The sequence below is a fragment of the Anomalospiza imberbis genome, chromosome 15 (assembly GCF_031753505.1).
Source record: "Anomalospiza imberbis isolate Cuckoo-Finch-1a 21T00152 chromosome 15, ASM3175350v1, whole genome shotgun sequence".
In the NCBI taxonomy this organism is placed as follows: domain Eukaryota; kingdom Metazoa; phylum Chordata; class Aves; order Passeriformes; family Viduidae; genus Anomalospiza; species Anomalospiza imberbis.
The window spans coordinates 5,063,703-5,087,955 of NC_089695.1; the positions used below are offsets into that span (position 1 = coordinate 5,063,703).

Sequence of the window (24,253 nt, forward strand, 5' to 3'; positions counted from 1 at the left end):
GTTCTCTGTAAATTCCTGCTATCTGACCCAGCCACAACTACTCATTTTTCCTTCTAGCTCACAATAGACACTGACTGAGTTATAAGGAGGATGGCAAACACTGTCATCAAAATATTTCTCACTTGAACTGAAATCACAATATTTCAAAATATTTCTCATGAATCAATGAAAGACATGACGTTTAAAATTCCACTTAACAGAAGATCACCCAGCTCAATGCCCTTGGAAGAAAAGCAAACATGAGAGAGGACAGAGTGACTTCAGAGTGGCCTCAGGTTCAAGACCAAGACAGCATCACATTGAAGACAAGCTCTTCAAGAGCTGAATTCCTTTTTTCCCCTCTCAGGATCCAATGTTTAGCACATCAGTCCCTGTTCTGAAGTGCCCACCTTCCAGACTACCACTCTGACTCACCAGCTAGACTCAGCTTCTGATTGTTCTTGGCTACAGATACCAGAACTTAGCCTTCATCGTGCATATTTTTTTATTCCTGCTTCCTTTCCTCAGAAATACGTTCTGGATTAACCTGTTTTAGAAGTTTATCACAAGTTTTAATTTTTAATAAATTTTCCATAACTGACTGATTCCAGGTTCTCTGTCACTTCTGGGACTGTGAATACCCTAATCTGAGAGGAGGTTAATAAGGTTTATTTATCTGCCCTGTCTTGTCACTCTGTTTCTGTGCTGGAGACAGTGCAACCATGCATTCAACTAATTCTGAAGCTACCAAAATGATCAATTGTTCACCTCTTAACAAATACTTAGGACATTCAAACACTGTCATATGTGACCTGTATCCTATAATTGCAGAAGATAAAAAGTGAAGTTATTTTAGAGATTTTTTTCTGATAAATTTTGACTTCATTAGTCTCCTACTGTGCTTACTACATCCCCAAAAACATGTTACTGTTTTCTGTAAATAAATACAATCAGTTTTATCATTCCTAATGGTCACAGTCTCAGGCCAGGTAGTAGATGCCACACTAGCACTGCACTGGTGCACAGGGGCCATTTTTGCCTTATTTTGCACAGTCTAGTCCTGCTGCATGCAGCATGATATTGCAGCACTTTGCATTATAATATTACATCATGCATCCCAGCTACAGGAAACAGATTTTGCACATCACAGGACTTGCAGGAACTAAAAGTATTAATTTCTCTTTCTCCATTCCCCTCTTTTCTTTTTAATATTGAAGGCATGTATTTCTTATAAGGCTTAAATATAACTGATCTGTTTTTAATTTTTAAGTTATATCTTTGATTCCTTTAAATTATTATCTCAATTTGAGCAATATCTTCCCTTGCAATTACATTACTGTAAATATTATACTTTATTGCTAACTGCATATTAAAGTGCTTCATTTTGTTACAAACTTCTCAAAACCTAAAAAAATTTCTTAAACTCTTATCTAGCTAACAGATTGAATCGTGATTGTGGAACAGATTGAAATCTCCATAATGGGAGATCATATTAAAATTCCTCTGTAAGTCTGCTAGTTCTTAAATGAACTCTTTAAGATGCAGGGGAATACAACTGTGGGGGAGCAGGAGAGAAAGAAATGAACTGGAGAGTTCAGCGAGAGAAAGGCACACAGCACACAAGATACCCGGACTTGTTGACAAGGGAGCTAAAAAACACAGTGAAGGAAAAGCTGAGACTAATTTATTTGTTTTAACCAAAGGATGATAAAGAGCACCAGTCTGCTTGACTCAGGGATCAATGTGGAAAACACAAGCCTACCTGGCTGAGAAATTCTAAGATCAGACACCGCAAACCTGTCTTGCTGCACCCCTACATGCATCTAACAGCGCTCACAGACCTGTTGAAAGGAGGGAGACAAAGCCAGGAACTTCTTCTATGTTTTCATTTTATTACTTCTTTTCCCTGTTTTATTTACTAACATTAGGATGACTAAGTCACACAGAGTTAGCGACAGTGGAAATTCAGATGGCAACACGGAAATGGGTTTTTTTTGTGCTCCATGTTAAAGATGCCACTTAAAGACTGCTCTAGGCACTTACATTCCCTACACAGCATGTGAACACTGCAGTGACATGCCTTGAGTCAGGCACAGAAACAGGATTTCAGAACAGCTGAGACATTTCCACACACAGGCTACCAACATCCATCCCCAAGTTACTGTAGCTATGAAACAGGGCAAGGGAAAACACCAGTAGTTCACCAAGAAAAGCTGAGGAAGTCAGCTCCAAAAATCAGGACCAAGGATTACATAAAGGCTTTGATAACCAACATGTTTGAAAAAGGAAAAGAAAAGCAAATTCATGAGAGGAGCAAGAGAAACATTACACTCAATGCTCAGGATTTTTTCTGGACAGTCTGTGAGACAGCCTTGACTGTGGAACCAGGAGTGCCCAAACTGCCCAGAATGACAGCACCAAACAAACTGGAAACAGCTTTCTAACAGTGAAAACCAGCCAACCAAAACTTCATTGTGCCTGTAACACTCAATCCTTTTTCCTTTTTTTTCCACACCGAGTGAAGCTATTGTACTCTGTCTTTGTCCAGACTCCACCAGTGTGATAATGTGATGTTGCTCTAATTTAACCTCATTATTCTTTTGTCTTTCCCAAAGCAAAATGCCACTTCTCTTCTTCCCTTTGAGGCTTATCTCAAACAAATGTCTTTGCTCTTAATGAGACCAATCCATATGTTTGCTCCTGCATATTGTGTTCAGTTAATGGGAAGATTTTTCTAACTCCATAAAAACTCTTCTATTATTTGTCCCAGGCAGCTTTGTGTTCAGTAACTGCTCTAACTGCTACCTTTGATAAAGTGTCCCACATCCAGTATGTTCTGCTTCTGAATAGTCATCCCTCTCTTGAACTCAAGTTTATTTATGTCCCTTCAGCATATGGGTATCTCCTTTCCTCAATTTCTTATCATCGTCCATGTGTTTAAAAAACTAAATGTAAGTGAAGGCATTGATCAGGCAGCCTGCAGCAAAACACTACACATCAATTGATGCATTAAAACTATAATATAGGTTATTTATCAGCAATTAAACTTTTAAATATTTGCGTCTCTGATTACCAATAAATCAACAGACAGTCATTAGGAGAAATCTCATTGTTTACTTTTGCTGTTTTCTAGCTAGTAATCAATGAACAATAATGCAATTATGTATGCTAACTACTCAGGATTTTTTTTCAGCAAAAATCAGAAATATGTATACAAACAACATAAAAGCAAGTAGAATATTTTGAGTTTTGTATAAGTGTACATGCATACTATAAAAATACAAAATTCACTGAAATTACTTGCTGATCTTCTAATGTCTAATAGCTTAATGACTTCCTTGATTTAAATGTAGACTCCTGCAGCTCCAACAAGGTGCTCTGGCAGCCAGACAAGACCCTGATATCGTTGGGTCTCTGATACACCCTGTTTCCATGCCATGCCACCTTGCAGCAGAAGCTACAGAACTGTGTGGCACAGAACAGCAGCCTTGCACTCCCCACGGCAGAACACAATTAATCCTGGGAAATATCTGGTGTTATCAGGCACCCCATGTGGATGCTGATGTTTGTTGCTGCTCTGCTCACAAAGGAATGCAGAGGAGCCCTAGTGGTTTACATAATTTTCCTGATTTTCTTTTTAAATCAATCTCCTGGCTGTGTAGGCAAAATACAAGACAGAACACAGGAGCTCACAGGATTGATTCCAAACCCTTTGCACACAGGATGCTGAACAGCTGTTTTGCTTTAGATTATGGTGAACACAGGCCTAACAGTTTTATGTTTTAAGCTTAAAAACAGTGAGAAATGTCTTACGGGCACTGTTAATTAGTTTTCTCTTATGTCCTTTCCCCATCAGACAAATCTGAGTTCTCCCAAACACTCTGGCCCACTACAGCCTAACCACTACTGTATTTATTTTGAGTATGTATTCAATTTCTCATTGTAACCTGCAACTGTGACAGGGTTTACTAAAACAACTTCCTTTTGTCAATGGAATGAAATATGGAAAAAAAACATGCTTCTCCACAAAGGGCTTAACACAATTATTAAAACACCCCCTTTTACCAAATTCCCTGTTTCAGGCTTATGAAACTTATGTGATCACATTTTATTTTCCCAAGAAATAAAGAGCTCAGACTAGAAGCTGGAGAATTCTTACTACAGTTTGAAAACATACATCATGCAACAATTAACCCCTCTCACAGCCTCCCTGCATGGGGCTGCAGTAGCCATCCAGTAACCATAGCTACTCATTTCAATGGAAAGAAATTGCTATGAATAACAATGAAACCATAAAATATGTTCTGAAGAGCCACACCAAATCCTGAAAGCTAGGAAAACCTTCCCAATGCAAGGGAAAAGAACATAGGCAAAACATTTTGGCTTGATTTCTCACAGTCCTACTTATCTTTTCAGTAACACATCCCAAAAGTACACATGGCCATCCATGTCGGATGGGAAACCAACAGGAGAATTCACCAACTTGTTATTGTCAGACAAACAGCAAGAAATTAACAATCACTGCCACAGTCTTCTTACATCAGGTATGTAAAGTAACATCTCTGGCACAGAATGTAAAGAGAATGAAGGAAACAGCGTGTTAGTGTCTTGTGAAATGCAGCACAGCACTAAACTCTCCATTGCAAATTCACGTAAAACATTCCGAGGCTAAAATTTTGATCTGGTGCTGGCAGGCTGCCAGTTTGTACAGCAATTATCACTGCTGACCTTCCCTCGCACCTTGCACGTGTACTAAAGATGTGCCCCGCACACAAAGATCAGCTGATTCTCCCCAGTACAACGTGGGAGGGACAGGAACATTTACAGCTTGTTAATTATTTACTTACAGAGTGATTTTAGTATTTTTAATCCCATTTATGTATGGAACCAACACCTCGTTCTGAGGCAGTGAACCTTTTGTTACAAATAGCAACAGTGCTGCTTTAATGCCTGTGCATCTAGGAAAAACGAGCAGTTTATCATCTGGCAGCCTCATACAGTTTAATGTTTGATTAATACAGACGTTGCAATACTGCTGTCTCATGTACAGCACAGCACTTAGTGATCAGATGAGACTTTTTGATGATATTACAAAGATCAGTGCTGGGAAATACTCTAAATTTGGGATTTATTTCAGAATGGTGGGTCTGTCCTTTGCCACTGCTGGAATAACCTGCAGCAGTTACAATGGACCAAGCAGTGATCTGCATCCTGAATAGATGAGAAGTTCCAAAAGTGGTATCAAAAATCTCACTAACAGAAGTGCCCATACCTAGGTCGAGATTATTAGGATTTCAGGAAACAAATTACAGGTCTCACACAAATTAATGATCTCCTTTCCACGTCACAGGGAGATTATTAATGCAGACTTGTAGAACTATTAAGTTTGAAAGGGACCTCTTGAGGTCATCCAGTACAACGCTCTGACCCCAAAAGCCAATCTTGAAGTTACATAAGGTTAACTCCTCACTCAGTTCAGTCTTGAATACCACATTTTGCAACCTCAGGTATCTATTTTTGGTGCCTCAAATCGAAGCAGAAAGAGGAAGAGATGAGCTGAGAGCCCCCACCTTTGCTACTGATGACATAAGGGGTGTAAATTTTGCTGGCACAAGCACAATGGGTCCACCTGCAGACTTCAGCAACAATCAATCTTCTACTCTATGTATCTTAGGTTTCTATGTTCACACAGATTTTGCAACGTGTTTTTATGTGAATAATGGAGATTATTTCTAGAAGTTAGAAATTTTTTTATTTACCAAAATCCATCCAAAACAGCTGACAGCAAGGCACAATGTTCAAGTGACTCCAGCATCAGAGCTTCAGGCATTGGAATAAATGTTTCTCTTTGTCAGAGCTGGTGTGATCATAACTTACTTGTAAATCAGGAACACTGTTTCAAAGCTTGTTTACTGAGTGATGAAATCACATCTTCCTGGTAACCCCAAGCATGTAATTTATCTATTTATCTCTATCAGAAGAAAGCCTTTAATGAACATAAAGGAAGCATCACTACTTATCACTAACAAGAAATCTGCTAGCAATCCTGCCTCTCCCTGTCTGTGTGTGACATGGAGGGGGAAGGAAGGGAAGTGTAAGCATATATTAATATGAGCATATATAAAAGCAATAGTTGCCATTTTCACATAACAAAATATCTTTGAAAAGTGTGAGTTAGAAATAAGGATTTGCATTCTCCAATTATTATGTTTTTAGCAACTCTTGCACATGAACTAATATTCAGTCTTCAATTTTCTATTGGTATCTAAATGCAAATCTTTCCTTTTTTCAAAATGAACTATTACATTTACAAGGAATTGTAAATTGCAACACTGGCATTTCTTCGAGGTCAGATTTTTTTTCCCCTTTAGAAAGAAATGAAGCAATAGTAATTTGCCACATGACTGAAATATGTGCTGCTTACACCAACACAGATCAGCAGGTGCACTGTGCCTGAAGTACTCCCTCCTATTACTACTTGCCAGGTAAAATTTATAATACACCAAGAAGAAAATTAAAAGATTGAACAACCTCACTGTGCTATGGAACTCCAGGGTTACAGATGTTTAAGTACAGACAAATTAGGAAGAATGATAATTAAAGCTACAGTTCTACAAAACATATTAAACTGTCAACAGCCAACTCAAGCAACTTCATAGGAGTATTGTAAATAGCAACATTCTAGAAAAAAAAATCTACTGAGGATATTTGAAAGCTCAAAGTGTAGCACACAGTCAACAACATAACTGAGTGTATGAACACCTCAGTGCAACATAGAAAATAAAAAAATAACAATAGGAAAACCTCAAAACCCACAAAAAATTCTGCCAAGAAAAACCTGACCCAGCTGCAGAAATAAAGTATCTTGGATTAATTTAAGGTCTGGCAGGTAGTTAAGACTCACGAGGATCAAATACCCTGTGCCTCCAGGGCTTCTGGAGCACCAAAACAGTGTACATGAAGCTACTTTAGGCAGCACTACCCAGGAAGGGCCAATGCTGTCCTTCAAAGCAGCCAAGAGAACGATTTATGTGCTTTGCTTGTGCACTAAACTAAAAGAACAATATATATGATATTCCCAGGGGAAAAAAAAAAAAAAAACAAAAAACCAAGACACAACAACAACAACAACAAAAAAAAAAGGTCAAATCAAACAAAAAACCCCACCAAAACCTCAGTACTTCTTCCATCAATATATAAACTGTTTTCTTTCTTTTCTGTTAACTTTTGATTATTTTTCAGCTCTAGAGTATTAATTGTTGAGTGCCTTAACTGGCTGATTGGAATCCAATACAAAGTGTACGCTGCACCCCTTTTCAACAAATTCTTCAGTTTATTGAAGGAGGAATTAGATTGAACAGCTGCTGGAGTGCATTTAGCACTCAGTTTGTATCTTGTGTGTGTTTATCACAGATTACCTGCACACTGTGGCTGGTCATGGTCACTCAGCGGAGCAGGACTTGTTCTGCAGAGCAGATTCAGGACCCTTTGCCTGCCCAAAAGCCTTCCAAGGGCTTTTGGGAACACTCAACATCTCACCCTACACCAGCCTTTGACCAGGTGAACCACGTTGAGCAATGAAAAGCACTGCAAAGGCAGCAGATTTTGTGAGGTGGGCATAAACAATTCATAAAGGACACGCACATCTCATATATAACAATGCAAATTCACTAAAATCACAGCTTGGCTCTTCTTTAATGGAATTTGGTTTTCATGTCAGAGTGCTTGCAGCGCACATTGATGCTGGTTTTCAGCTAGCAAAGAAGTGCCACTGAGTTGATTCCTATCCAACCTTCAACAAAGTACCTGTTAAAGAGCCTAACTTATTTGAATTCTACATTTTCATAATATTCAAAGAACTGAAAGAACACATCAGAAAAAAAAAAACTATTGAAAAAACTACTGTTCTCAACTACCTTGCTCTCTTTATGAAGCACACTCAGCATAATACACTGCAGTGCATTTCTGGACATGTAGCCTTTTCCCATAACGGAAGAAAAATTTTGTGTTTGCATCCTTCAGTTATGAAAAAGCAACAGTTTAAACCCAATCTAATTTTACTGCCTCTTTAATTGCACCTTCTGGTGCCTCACGCCTGAGAAGTGATTTACGTTTAAGCTGATAGGTTCAAACACTGCTTCAACAAATTAATGACAGAGAATTACCCACTCACTGAACCACAGCCAGGGTTTGCTGACACTCACAAACCTGTGCCTGGGAGACACTGCCTCACAGCAGCAGCAGCAGCTGAGCTCTGCCACACAGCACCCAGCTAGGAGATGACCCTGGGGAGTCAAAAAATGCAAGGTGAAATAGAAAAAAAATAACCTCAACTTCTGATAGTTGGAGCTTATCAAGATGCAAATTATGAAATCATATTGTTTATTTATTTTTAGCCCATATCCCTCAATATGAAATTCAGCTTAATTACCTTATGTCTCTGACAGTAATAATTGCCACATACAAGATACAGAGGAAAGGAGACATGCAGTTACTATGGAGTAAAGAGAAAAGCTGACAGAGACCAGATTCAAAAGTTTAAGTCTTTCTGGGAATTCAGAAAGTTACATTCTGTCCGTTTTTCTATCAGCAATAACACAAGAATAGAACTCTTTGTATATATATCTGAAAAACAGAACTGAAGTTCTGTTACACATTGCTCCCCAACTAAAGTAAGTGTTCCTCTGTTCAAGAGCTGTGCCTGTGCTTCCCTGCTCTAAGAATGTGAGGCAAGGAGGGTTTCTCTCAGCACAGGCTCATAGAGCACAGCTGAACAGGAGGTTCAGATTAGAAAGAAGCAAGAACTAAAGGAGAATTAAAACAAGTATTTCTATATTGAGAACAATGAAGGAAAAGGAATTTCTAAATGCTGATTTGATTGTCATGTAAAACAATGGTCATAAGCATAAACCTAGACAGGGAACCAAATTTAGAACTTTATTTAAATTAATTAAAAGCTGAACAAGGAATTCAACTACGTGCACAAATTCAGCATACAAAACCACTTTTTTCTGTATTAATTTTATGAGGAATACAGAGCTAGAAAGATTGTGTAACAGCAGCAGCTGGTTTTATATAACATTTCTTGATTCATATGAGGCAGCTCATGTGGTTAGATTTTTAGTCATTTCAAATATTGTTTACACAGATATCCATAAGTATTTGTGCATCTGTGTACCCACACCTAAGAGATATTTCTATCTTTTCCCCTTACTTCACATTTAACTTTGAGACAATTTGATTTCTTCTATAGCCACAGATTTGGAAGGACAGATCCAAAATAGCATAGTAAAGGAAGGCAAATATAATTTACATTTTTTTGTAACTGTTAACATCTGCAGTGCTTTTCACATTATTACTGCTTCATTACCTAAGCAGCAGCACTGTATTAACCACTCTGGGAAGTACACATGCCTGACATGACATTGCTTCCTGACACCACAGACTGGGCCATCTCTGAGTCACCTGAAATCGAATGCCAATAATGCACATCACACAAGTGACTCAGAAAATGAAGAAATCGATACAAAACACATCAGTCCTATCTATCTTCCTTATCTAAATCTATCCTTATCCATCTTATTCCTAAATCTACCCAAAACATGTTTATCTCAATTCTACCTCTGCAGAATTTGCATCTTAGAGCCTTTATTGCATATAGCAGTACTGCACAACCCGGGTACTTATGGCCTTGATTTCCTGGTTTAATCTCAATTTCCTCCTGCATTCAAGAGACTGTTGATACAAACCCTAACTTCAAGCTGCAAAAATGCTGATATCAGCCGGTAAAACATGAAGCTCATGTGTTTACAAAATTTATATCAGACAATGTTCAGAAACCAATCTAGAGTGAAGCCAGTTCTGAATAGATCCAAAAGGGATTCAATCCTTACTGCCATGAGTACAAGACAAGAAGTTTGACTGCAAGTGCAGTGCTGTTATTTTGATAAGGCTTTCTGTGAGAATGAGGAGTGACAGTGACTAAAAGAGATGCCTTTTATTACTCTGAAAACGTCAATTCTAGAGACTAAAGCAGGCACTTGCTCAGTCTCGGCACGGGCTGCTCAGCCTGTGCTGTGTAAGAAGCTGTCAGGGAGGGTGCACAAGCTGTTTTTACTGAAAAAAGAGCCAGCAGACGTTCACCTAAATGGTGGTCTCATCACAGGATACACAAAGTCAAATTCAGAACCCAGACTCAAAGGAAACGTCTCCAACTAATCCTAAGAATTACCGACCATCCTTTGAGTGGAAAGAGAAGGAGGGCAATAGTAGAGTTTTGCCCTAAAAATGAATATTCTACACTGCTCGAATGCTGAAGATTTTGCAGGCTGGATAGATAAGAGATGAAAATTTCTGGTTTGTAATGAGAAACAAGGCACTTGATTCTTTTTTCCTCATTGCAGATCATTTACTTTTCCAAAATACACTCAATTTCCCACTTCCACATGCTATTTAATCATATCAAAATCATGCTTTGCTTTAGAAGAGGATTATATCAGTAATTTTCAGTAAGTCCTTTCAGGGCCCTCCTGGCATTAACACCACATTCAATATTTCATTAATTGGGACCAGGTAGTTCAGGTCATGTGGGATTTGAGGCACAGTATTTCCCTACACCAGATTTTAACTGAGAAAGCTTTCATTCTAAATGAAAAAGGAACCAAGTAAAATCAAGCATGGGCAGATTCTGAGCATAAACACTACAGAAAACTTTCTCTGAAGGTCATTCATGCTGCTGAACCATCACTCAAAATCTAAACAATTATGCAGGATCATATACTAACTCCTAATGATGCTGTTTAGGAGCATAAATTTTGAAGAAGCATGTAAAACTTTTATCAGCTGTGTCTGTAAGTCTTAACAACAGGAGGAATGCTTTGAATTTGACTGCAAATACTGAGCTCACTTATCCCAGTAAAGAAATGGATATCAAGACATGGCCTATGTGAGTCAGCTTTTCACCTCTGCTTATAATTCCAGACAGATTGCAATCTTCAAATATCATCACACCATCCACTACATTTGTATCAAAATGCTTGGCCTTCCACTGGCAATTTGTTAGTGCAGTTTTGCATTGTCTAAGTAAAATTCTTTAATAAGCAGAAGGGTTTGCAAGTAACATAGTCCAAAATCATGTGCAGTCATAATTTCCTCATTGCTTCTCCATATTTAAAATACCCTGTAATATATCATGTAAGCTGTTAGAGTCTATAAAAGTTTTGCCACAGATGCAACCCCAGTTTGGAATAAAGCACCTTCACTTGCAATTCCTAATCTAAACAAAAGAGTTTTTATAAAAGCAAGCTATGGAATTGATCCAAAAGACTCTATTCTGACTTGCCACACTTTTACCTTTAACACTGGATTTAAGTAAACATAAACTATGGAAATATGGCGTGAATGTAAAAAATATGTATGTAATTTATATTTTAAATCAGTCCTTGTTGTCTCCCTTCTTATTCAAGTTTCACAGCATACATATGGGTATGAATAAGCAAGGGATTTTTCATCCTTACTTCATGAACAGCAGCTTGAAAAATGTTTCCAATTAACATAAATGATAATACACGTACATAAGGCTGTCTTTCAAAGAGGTTTGATAATTCATAAATGAAATGTTTACACAGATGAGGTCAAGCCAAAAGGTTTGTAATATAAGTATTTAACAGATATAAGTCTGTTCATCACTGCTAGGGAACATGGGATGACTTCAAATATTCACTATTGAATGTACTTGAGCAACTTGCATGAATTCTCATTCCAATTCTTAATTACTATGCAGTCTGTAAAGACAAAAATCAAGAGTCAGATTGCTCTTTTTTTCTTTTATCAGAACAATTAACATTAATGGCATATTACTTCACAGCACTTCTACACATTCATTATTAAAATAATTAATTGAATGAAGTTTGAACAGAAACATAACAATACCTACAGGTACAGATGTTTGCCGTTACGAATATTTCTATCAATATTTCCTTAGCCTTAGTGTTCATTAGGAGCTTATGCAAGGCTTAACAAAACAAAAAACAAACAAATCCCCAAGCAATTACTTTTAAAAATATTTTTAGCATGTTGGAGTTTTTTTCCAGGTGTAATTTTCCTCTTGGACTGCATACAGCTTTACCTACATGACTTGTTTTTTGTTGTTTTACGAAACCATAAAATGAGGACAAGGATTTCATACCATTAAACAGATCTTAGTCGCCCGGGAAGGAAAGACAATGAATTTGTTATAACTTGAAACTTTTAGACAGAGTCAGAATTCATGTTTCTTGCAGTCCATCCTGGTTTTTCACCTACCAGACAACAACATAACCAAATACGATTTTTTTTTCTCTTAGGGTTTCATGGCTTTAATTTCCATCTCAATCTTAAAATTAAATATTAGATATTAAAATTAAATATCCACCCATCCACATGGAGATGTAGACATTTAGTTATTTGGATTTATTAAAATCTACTCACACTGATAATAGCATCGGGACTATGATTTGGCAGGGTAAACACAGGTTTAACAGCCTAATTGCTCGGAATTTTGCGGATCATTATGCTAATGCCTCTGCAGCAAAGTGCTAAATCGGAATTCCCATCACAAAGAATTCTCCTTGCTGACTGAGAAGGGAAAACTGGGACATCCTGGGGGGATTTTCAAACCCACAGGACCACTGAGCTCTGCCAAAGGGAAGAAGGCAAAGCCTGACACAAAACATCAGGAATTACAACTTTGTCTGCCCAAACCAGGGACTCAGACAATGGCACTTTGCTCTGCCATGGCTCTTGGGAGGAAGATGGATTCATGGAGCTCTACAGGATACAGACATACTCTATACAAGCAAACAACTCTGCATGTATATACAATTTTGTATTGTCCAGAATTCAAGTGGACCTTGAGCTAAAGCTCATTATTTTGTTCTCCAGGTCCCACTGTACATTATGCTCCCCTAAAGATATTCTCCTATGTATACAAATCTGACCCTGATCCCCCAGGAGACCCAAACCTGCTCTGACCCCACATCCCAGACTCACAGATGTGCTACAAAACCAGGCTTGCTTGGAGGACTACGAATGTCATAGTGGCAAGGTTTTTGCTTTGGTAAAATAAAGGCCAAATGAGAAATTTTCCCTGATAAATACGTATTTTGAAAGAACAAATATAACTTGAATTTTTGCTCCAACAGTAAACCAGGTCAAAATAAAAAAAATAAAAGCTATCAACACAGTTAGTTTGTTAGCTACTTTATGGCACTAATATTTTCTTCAGTTTTCTGAAAAAGTCTTGTTGCTGTTTTCTCGGATACTATGTCCACATTTAATCACCAAAAATGCACCTCCACCACACAGCAGATGTGTCATTAACTATTTCTGAAAAAAGGTGAAATAAAATCACCCAGCATGAGAAGACTATGGAATAAGCCAACACTAGCAGATGGTGTTTATTTTGTCACTGCTTGTGTTAAAAATTGTCACCTATTTCATCAGTATCTTTAAGGTAGAAGCTTCATGCAAAAAGTGGAAAAGCTGCTTTTTATAAGCTGCCACAGAACTCCTTAAAATAAAATGTCTTCTGTTTGTAGCTTCCAGTTTTTGGGACATGGTGCATTACACAGGAGATCAATTTGTGTAAATCTGAGGTGATCGAGTGTTTTGCCAGCAGCTCAGCCCTTCATCACACACCTCTTTTGTTTCTTAAGCAAATTTCAAATCCTTTATTTCCAATGCTGGTGCTGTTCAGACAAATTCCGTAACATTGCTCCGAGAAGAAGCACCTGGTAGAACTGTCAGCTTGTGTTCTTCTAGGACCCACCAGGCAAGAGAGTTTTACTTCTCCCTCAGGATTTCCTATATTTTCACTATTTTATTTTATTGTACATTTTTGGCTGTGTGGTTTGCATTCTCTGCCTGACAGTTACTTAACAAAACAGTTGCATGAAGAGTAATTGCACAACCCAGATTTGGCTGTTTAAAGAAATCACTGCTAGAATCCCATGATAAACCCAGGTCTTGCTTGTGTTGTTGCGAAAGAACGCCCACTAGAATTTGAACCTAAAAATCCCCTGTTACTGCACTGCAATATGTTTGATTGACTCATTCCTTTCTCTCTCCCTGTCAAGTCTTCTACTGCACTCCAGTTCAGGTTGGCTTGCACACACTATACCAAGAGCTGACTCTTTTGACTCTTTTGCCTTTATTACTTAATGAGTTTTCTCAGTGTCCTATTCACATACCCCAAGCAGCACACTTTTATATTTCATTATATACTCGTATATGTGTGTGTATATATATACACACACACACACATATATATACTCAACATCATACTTCTGGAATGCTTAAAAAATAATTCTTTTTATAAATAGCTGGAATTTTGCTACATTATTTTACAGTTCTGTAAAGAAACCAGGGCTGGTCTGGTTATTTTGTTTTTTGGATTTTGTTTGTAATTCTGAATTCTTATTTTGATATAGATTAGGGATTTTGTTGGTGGGAGGAGGGAGGGGTAGTTGGGGTGGGTTGTTTATTGTAGTTTTTTAAATCTACTAAAAATTCTTCTTCCAGGAAAGGAGTTCTCAGAAGTGGTGACATTTAGGACTCCTCCAAATACTAGTGAGGGGAGATGTTTTTTTCTGTAGGACAATTTTATTCTCTTTCCTTTCAGAGCCAGACCACAGATCTGACAACAATCCTTCAGCCTGTATTTCTGAACCACTGACCATTCTAACATCCATGTTCAGCACTTCATCTCCTTTTTTGTGGCTGCACCAGTGGCATCTTCGACCTTGGCAAAGCAAAGGCAGAGCAGATCAAGAAACCCATCATTTTATTAGAGCACTGCAAAGCAATCCGTGCTCTAGATGAGCACACATGAGAACTGGGTACCTTTGAAATGCAAAGTCTGAGGGCTCTTCTTATGGTGATGCAAAGAGTCCTCTTCTGTTGACACAACATGCACACTGAAAGCTTTGCAACACTATTTGGATGCATTCTCAGCCAGCTGAGGCTTTAAACCAAGGTTAGTGCCATCTGTCTGGTTTTGGCAGCATCCAGATTGATGTAGGAAATCCTATGGCACTGTTTAAAAGGAGCAGAGATAAAGCTTGCTTTTGGTCAAGTCCCTAGAATTATTAACATCAAAGATTTGGCTGATATTGCCATGCAGCACATCTGGGTCAGCAAACTCACTGCACCTTTCTCACCACATTTAGAGCATTCAACAAACTATTCCACTACTCAGATCAGATTTAGCATGTCCAAGAAATATGACTCATAAAAGTCATAAAAGGTACTGTTTTTCTGTGGCTTGTCTCAGTTCAATTATTTTCTGAAATGCATGTTAAATTAAGTCAGTAGCAAGTATTAAGGCTATTAAGTATTTTTGAGTTGTGATATAGTTATTGATACATTTTCACATTCTTCTTAATTTCTAGAGCTCTGAACAAACAGTACCAAAACTGAAAGCAATATATCAATCAAATTTGTTTGCATTGGAGAGAGTATCAGGTTGCAAGGAAAAAGAAGCAAACCAAAGAGAAACAGTATTTCGTTTCTATAAAAGCCTCAGAGCTTCACATGAGGAAAGATATTGTTCAGTTGGATGCAATTTGTTAGACAAAACCTTTTTGTGATCCTGGAAAATGCATTCAAGCATTATTCTTTGAGATTTAGTACAGCCTAAATAGCATAACCCACTCACTTCACCTGTGCCAAAATCCTCCTGCAACATCAATAATCATGAATGCTTCGGCAATGCAGAGATATGTACAGGATCATTTCCATTCTTTATTAATTTCATCTTTATTACCAACCATACACACACCACACCTTGGGCAGGTTTTAGCACTGTACATCAGCACTACGGAAATGTAATTACTCTCCCCAAGCTCTGGCTCCCACTCTTCTAAGAAGCATGGAAACACAACAAACAGGCCTTATCTGCTGTTTGAAAACACACTCGACACTCATGGGCTGCATTAACTAGGAAATGGCCACAGATGCTCAGTCCTTTCCAGAATCTGATTTAAAAAACTGTTCCAGTATTTGCCCAGACACTGTTTGAGATTCAAAGAATAATGCTATTCACTGTTCTTTACCAAAAATTCAGCAATTATGGAAAGAAGTACAGCAGAAAATGAGGGTGATGAGAAAACCTCGGTTTAGGTCTCATTTGAATGTTAAGCAAGCAGGGTATTATTCCTGGTTAGAGCCCTCACCTTGCAAAAGCATTTACTTAAGTGCCTAAAAAAGAGCCCAAACAGAAAGACATCTTTCATGTATGTACTAGGTCAGAGGTGCAGTGTAAGAAAAGAATAAAATAACAAAATCCATCTTTCATCTCTTTAGGCAATCAAACACAAGGTAAAGTTTGCCAAGTCAAGGACAAAAGCCTTTATCAAAACCAGCTGACACTGTAGTTAGTATAAGTGTACAAATCCAATGAATGAAAATAATTTTTGTATTCAAGAAATATCAAGAGAAAGATGTCACCAAATCATTAACTTTGTACTAAAATTCCTTGAGATGTCTTTTGATTTATATTACTACAGCCTGGCAACTTTTTATTTTTCTAAAAAAGTGCATTTTGAGTTTTCTTCCCAAACTTCCTCTTCCTCCCAAAGGAGTTTTACTCTCAGGGAAGCAAAAGTGTAGGTGCGTGTGGGGAACAATGGTATTTCAAAAACCCCTGCCTAGCAATGCACGATTCCCTACAAACCCACAAAACCCAACACAACTCCCTGATTTGCACAGCCCCAAAGATAAAAAACTTCAGGGGCACATCAAGTGTGCCTGTCTGAATCTCATACTCTTGGATCAAAAGAATTCTAATCAAGACTGAAGATGAACAGTCATCACTAAATCTTTCACTCAAAAAGCTGATTGAAGAATCTCTGACAAAACTTGTGTCCCATGCAAACCTTTACCAATGGAACACAACATATGCAATTGCCTTGGTGAAAATACAGGTGCAGGTATCATTTTGGTTTGAAATTATGCCTGTGACTACCCAGAGCTGGCATCTCTTCCATGTCTTAGCTCTCCTCCTCTCATGGAACGAGCCCCACAGCATGAAGCAATATCAGCTCGGGGAAAACAGCTCCTTCACCATCCAGCAAAGTCTCCCAATGAAAAACCCCTAAATTAGTTCAATCCAACCAGGAAGGTAATACTCAACAATGAGATAGAAATGAGTAGTAGAGATCAGGTTTATTCAACAGAATATAAAAACCCAGGAGGAAAAAAAAACAACCAACCAAAATTCCACAACACATAATAAGCAGAACATACACATAACAAGATGAAGCATTGCACAACACACAAGTTCTAAACTAGGTTCTAAGTTTACATGGAATACAGTTTAAGCAAAATAAAAAACCTTACGTATTAGAGAGTTCTTTGTCTCAGCCAGCTGCTGCCAGCTTGTCTGTCTGTCTTTCAATTTCTCAGAAAGGTGTGTGTGAAAATCTAAATGAAATAAAACAAATAACATTTTAGAGATGGCTCTTCTTCTTTGCTTCCATTCCATTCATTTTTGGTACAATGCAGCCAATAGAATGTTTCATCTCCTCCCACCCAAAGCAGTCCTCAATAGTCACTAAAATACATTACTCTTCATTATGTAGAAATTAAGAATTCTTTTATCTTGTTATCAATGACATAAAAAGGCAAATTGAGTAGTAGTAGTTTGGTGCAATCTTGCTTTCCAGGCAGTCCATATACCCACTGTCAGCATCATTAACCACAGAAAGAGCATAAAAACCTCTCTAAAATCTCTCTTTGGATAGAACTTTACCCAAAGGCCATCAGAGTTCCCGTACAGGCTGTAGAGGAGGTGCTTAAGTTCATACCAACTTATTTTCAGTGTACTATCCATTACTCCTGTAGTCAAATACATATCATTATGTCCTTTTAAAATATAATTTTTATTCCCTAAAAACAGACTCCTAAGATAAATTTGGAAAATGGACACTTTCAGCTGTAATAATAATTTCTTACAAGTTTATTACAGCAGCATTATGACTTTTACATTGACTCTCAACATAATCAAGCTCATTCTGCTGCATCTCAACTAGATAGGAATCAGTGATAGGAACCATACTGTTGCAAGATTATTTTTTTCTTTTCTGTCTCATAAAAACTCTCCATCTTTAGGGAAACAGATTTGAATACACACATACAAAAAAAAAAAAAAACCTTTACTTTTGAATTTACTCTCTCTTAGACTAAAAAAAAAAACTAAAACAATCCTGGATTTTGAAAACATGACATAATGAGGGAGTCCTCTTACATTTGAAAAGCTGAAAATCAATTGAGAAGTATTATTGCATTTCATAATAGCATTAGGAAAATTTTAAGATGTCGTAAACAGGAAATATAAAACCTATTTTTATTTATTTACATGATTTTCCTTGCAAAAACTAGCAAGACAAGAAGACCAATAATTAATGTATGGTCACTCTAATTCTTGTTTTTCACTGTCTGTAAGTTTTCACTGGAAAATAATTTTACTTGGTGCATCTCATGTTCAAATCCTTCATAATATTTATAAGATAATAATTTAATCTTTCACTCAACACTTAAACAAGTCAACAGTGAAAATGTATTCTGTAAACACAGCAATTTATTATATACAAAGAAAAAACGGCAACACACTGACACAAATAAAAAAAGAGCTGACCAAAACAATAGCAAACAAACCACTCTGCACGCTAGACAACAAATTAGCTATTTGTTAGGAGCAAAAATACTTTGCTTCAAGTGGAATAATGTGAAAGAATGACAGCTCCTGAGTATTACAGCTCTGGCTTTGGGGGGAAAGGAATCTCAAGGGACAAGTTGCAACAATAAAAACCAGAATTTACTGAACTCGCTCAATGTCTCCCTGCCACACACTAAGTTAAATTTTGCTAAGGTACAACTATAAGATATTTTTGGGTACTTTGGCTCACATCTAATTAGTTCAGCTTTACTCTTACTGTACAGACTTCTGATTTAAAAACAAGGAAGAAAAAAAGAGATTTTCAGGAACACTTATGAGGAAAGAGAATTCAAAGAACAACATACAAGTCAAGCACAAAAATGTAAGGGGCAGAGCACACTGCTTATCAATGTAAAAATGCTGGTAATGAAATAATTATTGCAAATTTTTTGTTTTGGTATTACTAGCAATTTCCCCCCCCAACAAAATATTAAAAGTGATACTATTTTCAGATTTTAAAAATGGGAGTAATTAAATATAACTAAACACATGCATATGCAGGAATAAATCAAAGAGGCACTCATGAAATTGTTTTGCTAAGCTTTTTTCCCTTTTCTTTTTCTATGTGAAAATGGAACCAAACTCTTAAATAAATTCTTATGCAGTACTACAGCTAAATTAAACCATTTTAGTAGTTAGCAACTATACATTTCTGTTACATTCCATCCTATAATATACAAAGTTTTGAAATATTTAATGTCTCTATTTCCATTTTAATACAAGCTTTAGCTTTCATTTCTCTATTATGAGGAAAACCAGAATTAATCCATCAACAATTCATTTTTTGACATTTTATCACATTACCCCTTAAGCTTGTGTATGTTACTGAATCTGCTGTTTTCTCTTTCACCTGTCTGTGGCCACCTTGGGATATTTGATCCTTATAAAGGACACAGATGAGGACAACAAACTGTTCACCCAAGGAAGCTGAACCATCCTCTTTTTAAGGGAAGCACCTAAAACTAATGGCTAAAGCTCAAGTTGCTAAGCATGGTTCCTCTAAATATTAAAAAAAAAAAAAAAAAGAAAAAAAAAAGAATTTTGTCACCAATGCCCAAAGGAAAGAATATTTCAATGTTAAGCCACTTCAAAATAGTGTCATCTGAAGGGAAGTCTCCATGGGTATTACCTTCCTTTAACACTCACAGGGAGTTAAACCTAATTGCATTTAGGGTTATCTCTAGCAGCTACATTTGGAATCAACCAACCTCAGGAGGACTATTCTTCTAACTAATCTACTTATTAGGCTTTTATTCAGATTTAGTAAAGCTTTTTATAAAAAAAACATCTTGAAGGGACGGTAATGGATTTTGCAATTATCAGACAGGAAAGAGCAGACTATGACCTACAATCTTTGGCCTTACCAAAAATGAGGAAAAGAAAACCTTTTGTAAGTAAATCTTTAGAACATTAAGTTAATTTTAGTCCCTATCAGACACCACAGTTATATCTGGAAATATAAAACCTGCGTGAATTTCTTGAGCTCCTCCTATACACTCCCTTAAAATACAACCCCTCCCACAGTAACTGGCAGGGAGAAAGAAACCTGTTTTCTGCCCTTGCCTTTCAAAGATGAGCAAGTAGCAGTTTTTGGTTTGCTGTCTCAAGCCCCATTTTAAGCCAAAAGCCAATGCTGATAGAGGTGATTTTAGATACCAGTACAAATCCTGGCAGCACCTTTTGAAGACTGAGAAAACAGCCACTGCAATTCCCAACCTGCTCTCCCCATGAGGAATACTGAGTTTGGACCAGCTCCTTGCCTTCTACATATTTTAAATATTTCTCTAAATTCCCCCCCAGCCCAACAGCCTCCCAGGGAAGCTACCACTCTGAGGAGGTCCATTCCCTCCCACAACTGGGAGGCACCTCTGGACACCACTAGCCAGAGGTTCTGCTCCTCAGGATCCCAGTGCAGAGCACGCCTGGCCCCACAGGACATTTCTCTGTCCCAGGAAAGAAGCTGTCAAATACCCAAATATCCTCTTGTTCTTAGTTCTAATCCCTCTTTTGAGCTGTCCTAGCAACTACTCACAGCCATCAGCAATCCAGGAAAAAGCATCACTCCCCTCCCCTCATTCCCAGTTGTTTTCTTCCTTTGAAATTCTTCCCTTCACAGTTTAAATAGATGCTTCCTGCTATGCACTATAAATTCCCAATCCTATTAGTTTCACAGATATTCTGGCATTTTGCTGTTTAGCATTTTCCAATTGGCATCACTAAAAGTTTGGCAACCAATCTTGTAAGATGTGCTCCACCCTTTAGGATGATAGCACATTGTTTATGGTTGGGTTGTTTGGGGGTTTTTGTATGTATGAAAACTTCCTTACATTTTATAAGAGTCCCTTCCTCCAACCATAACACTTATGTCTCTCAGTCAACATTGATCTAAAAAATGACTGTGGAACATTAAATATGACCAGAGCCTAAACATCCTGTTCTCATTTTTCCTCTTCTATTTATCAAAGTGGCATAACCCAATTTTTACTAGTAATATACAATAAAAAGCTGGTTTATTTTTATAAAGTAGCACTTCAGAAACCTTGAAAAAAAGCCTTACAAATAAATAGCCTGAATTTCTCAAGCTGCTTTCCTTTTCTCCCTATATTTACACAAAAACATGCAGTAATAAACCCTTGTTCCTTTCCTGTCACACCTGTGTGGCTGAGACCTGACCCAAATATCTATGATTTCCTTTTTACTGACCAGTTTCTGTGGGCAGAAGTTTCTCCTCTGCTGGTATCTCAGTGCATTTTCATTGTTATTTGCTCAATGATTATTGCTCATCATTATGATGAATGAGGAACAGGAAAAAGCCCCTAGCAACCAACAGAAGACTCTCTCAGTACCAGACAGGTCAATGCTCTACTTTGCCCTCAAAAAACAGGGTTTTTTTCCCCATCACATTCTACCCTAATACTTCAGACCATGTCTGGTGGGCAGATGGTTCTCAACCAGTACTCAACCTCTACACACACCACCTCCATTTAGAAAAAAACCCAGTAATACAAGTCATGCACACAGGCATGGGGATAAGAACTGTTCTGCAACAAAAAGGCCACACAATTTCTCTTTTCCCATATTGTCTTGACAGAATTATACTCTGCTGTATTACTCTATTATGTTCTATTGCACATTTTATATCCAATGTTTTGTTGATCTTTTGTGAAAGTTGTGTTCGGCTTTCTCTCCTCCAAAGTGCATTCAACAACTCAATTAGGCTTAAAAAGCTTTACCTTCAGCATGTACTGGCAGCTCTCAAGCACAATTATTCTCCAATGCAAAACACCCACAAGACATATTTAAGAGCGTACTTCCACAAAATAATATGTTAACACACCACCCAACGTTCCTGCAGAATTGACAAACACTACAAAGGAAAATGCTCCAATGCAGTTCAAGCATATCTAAAAGTATATGTTAGTTCAATGAACTCCACAGCAAATATACCATTTTCCCTCTCCTCAGCCTAAAGATAATGTTAAAAAAATGGGAGTCAGAAGAAGTTTTTACTTGCACTGAAATTTAAAACTTCCTAAATATTACCAGTATGACCAGCAACAGATCTACCTGTATGAGGAGCTGGTTTCCAAGGGCACTATCCATGCCTTTTACAGAGAATAAAGCAAGTATTTAGCTACACTAGAGACAACAACACAAATTAAAATGAATATACTTACATTTTTGTTTCCATTTCCTATGGAGTACTAAAAGCATTGGGATGTCTTTCTACCATAAGAATCACAGTGACATGCATAATTCAGATCAGCACTTAAAATGCAGAGATGTGTCTATTTCTTTGTGTAGAAGTCTGTTATAACTATGAAGTCAAAGTTAACTGAACTCAAATTTCAAGTAGATTTATTTAAGTCAAATTAAATTATTTCTATTAGTCTTATCTCCCAAAAGAATTAAATACAGCCCTATTAAGTCCAAATGATTATGTCTACATAGCAGTGTCAATCAATTTTACAATATCACGTTAAGATCATGCCAGTAACATTTCTGGTAATTTTGATAAATCTTCTCAAATTCCCCTGAAGAGCCAAGCCCTAACGTCTAAAATATTCATAACTGCCTCTTAATTCAACATGGTCATTAACTCACACAAAAAGTAAAACTCTAATTGGAAACTTCCCAACATTTTTTCCTTCTGGTTTTACTTTGCCTTTTGAAGTAAAGGTCAACTCAACGATTACTTCATGCTGTTAGGAATGGTTCAGTAGCCCCATACAGACCAATGACTCAGTTACTAGTCATGATTTAATAATTATGGAGATATAAGTAACAACTCTCATAGGAATAATTTATTAAAAAGTAAGAAAAGCTACAAGCAGCAACTGAAGGTTCTCTACAGTTGCTTTCTCTTTCTTTAATACCTTTTCCATGTGTTATATCTCACAAATAACACTTTACTCTGTGCCAATGACTAGGTTTTTAGATCAAAAACTAAACACCTGGAAAGACCAGTAACTCTACCGTTAAAAACAAAATTAAATCTCTAAACCAGTTATCCTTACATAAATATGGTGACAAAATTCACATGAATTAAATTTTACAACAGAAGCTGTCAGGTACAATGTTTAAAACGTAGAGCAGACCACATGCCCTGTACTAAAAACAGTCAGCACTTCAATTAAGGCACCCACTGCTTTTTCTCCTCACTTTTGGCACCACACAAAACTGCAAAAATAAAAACTTCAGAGAGAAGATTAAAATCAGTTTAAATCCTAGAAGTAATTCCATAAAAATAATTGTTCTCCTTACTGCAGGATATGTATATTTCAGCTTGAAAGTGTAAAGAAAGGATAAGTCAACCAGCAAAAGTTTTCTGACCATACTAATTTCCTGCTTCTTTTGTAGAATTAGGAAAAATCTAAAAGGTAGCTGCTCTTGATTTTCTCCAGCAACCTGAATATTCCACAGACATTACAACATCCTCTCTGCCTCTAACACTGTAGCTCATTGCTAATGTAAAACCAAGGAAGCCCCTAAAAATACAAAGAAAGTGATTGAGATGAGTGTTATAGCAATAGCAGTGCTTCACAAAACAAAACAAAGCTCTTGAAGTAATAACTTCAGCATCTGTCTTCCTCATTACTCATTTATGTTCTTCACTGTTAAGAATTACTGTTTGTTTTTAAATTGCTATGGCAAGTTAATTAATTGATGAGCCTCAACCACCTTTAAGCCTACTTTTACTTACTGATCCCTATTGTCTTTCCACAGCAAGTTCCACTAGTGAAAAAAAATCAAATTGCAGTTTTCAAGTAATTTAGTTGGTAAGATCTTATTTGTCATCTGTGTCTGTAAACAATTTTGAAGAACTAAGAATTGACACACAACTCTCAAGAAGACAAGCTTGCTGCTTCACTGTGGTTTTTGCTGGGGAAAAAGATATGAAGAACAAGATTTCTATCTCAAACTTTATCAAATATCTGTTCAGCCTCTATAATGAGATCACCTATAGCTTTGAAACAAAACTATTCTCAGGACTCTTTGATAAAGAATGTAAGTACAACC

General features: G+C 37.2%; 1 protein-coding gene across 20 annotated transcripts in view; it reads right to left on the minus strand.

The window, feature by feature from the left end:
- Positions 1-24,253, minus strand: part of TENM2 (teneurin transmembrane protein 2) — a 1,085,256-nt gene that overhangs the window by 271,911 nt on the left and 789,092 nt on the right. For 14 of the 20 annotated variants that reach the window (XM_068205619.1, XM_068205637.1, XM_068205632.1 and 11 more), the window contains one exon: positions 17,356-17,439. The exons of the other annotated variants lie outside the window; for them this stretch is intronic. In XM_068205619.1, coding sequence (XP_068061720.1) covers positions 17,356-17,439 — 84 coding nt within the window. The remainder of the gene's footprint in view (positions 1-17,355; positions 17,440-24,253) is intronic. 20 annotated transcript variants of the gene reach the window in all.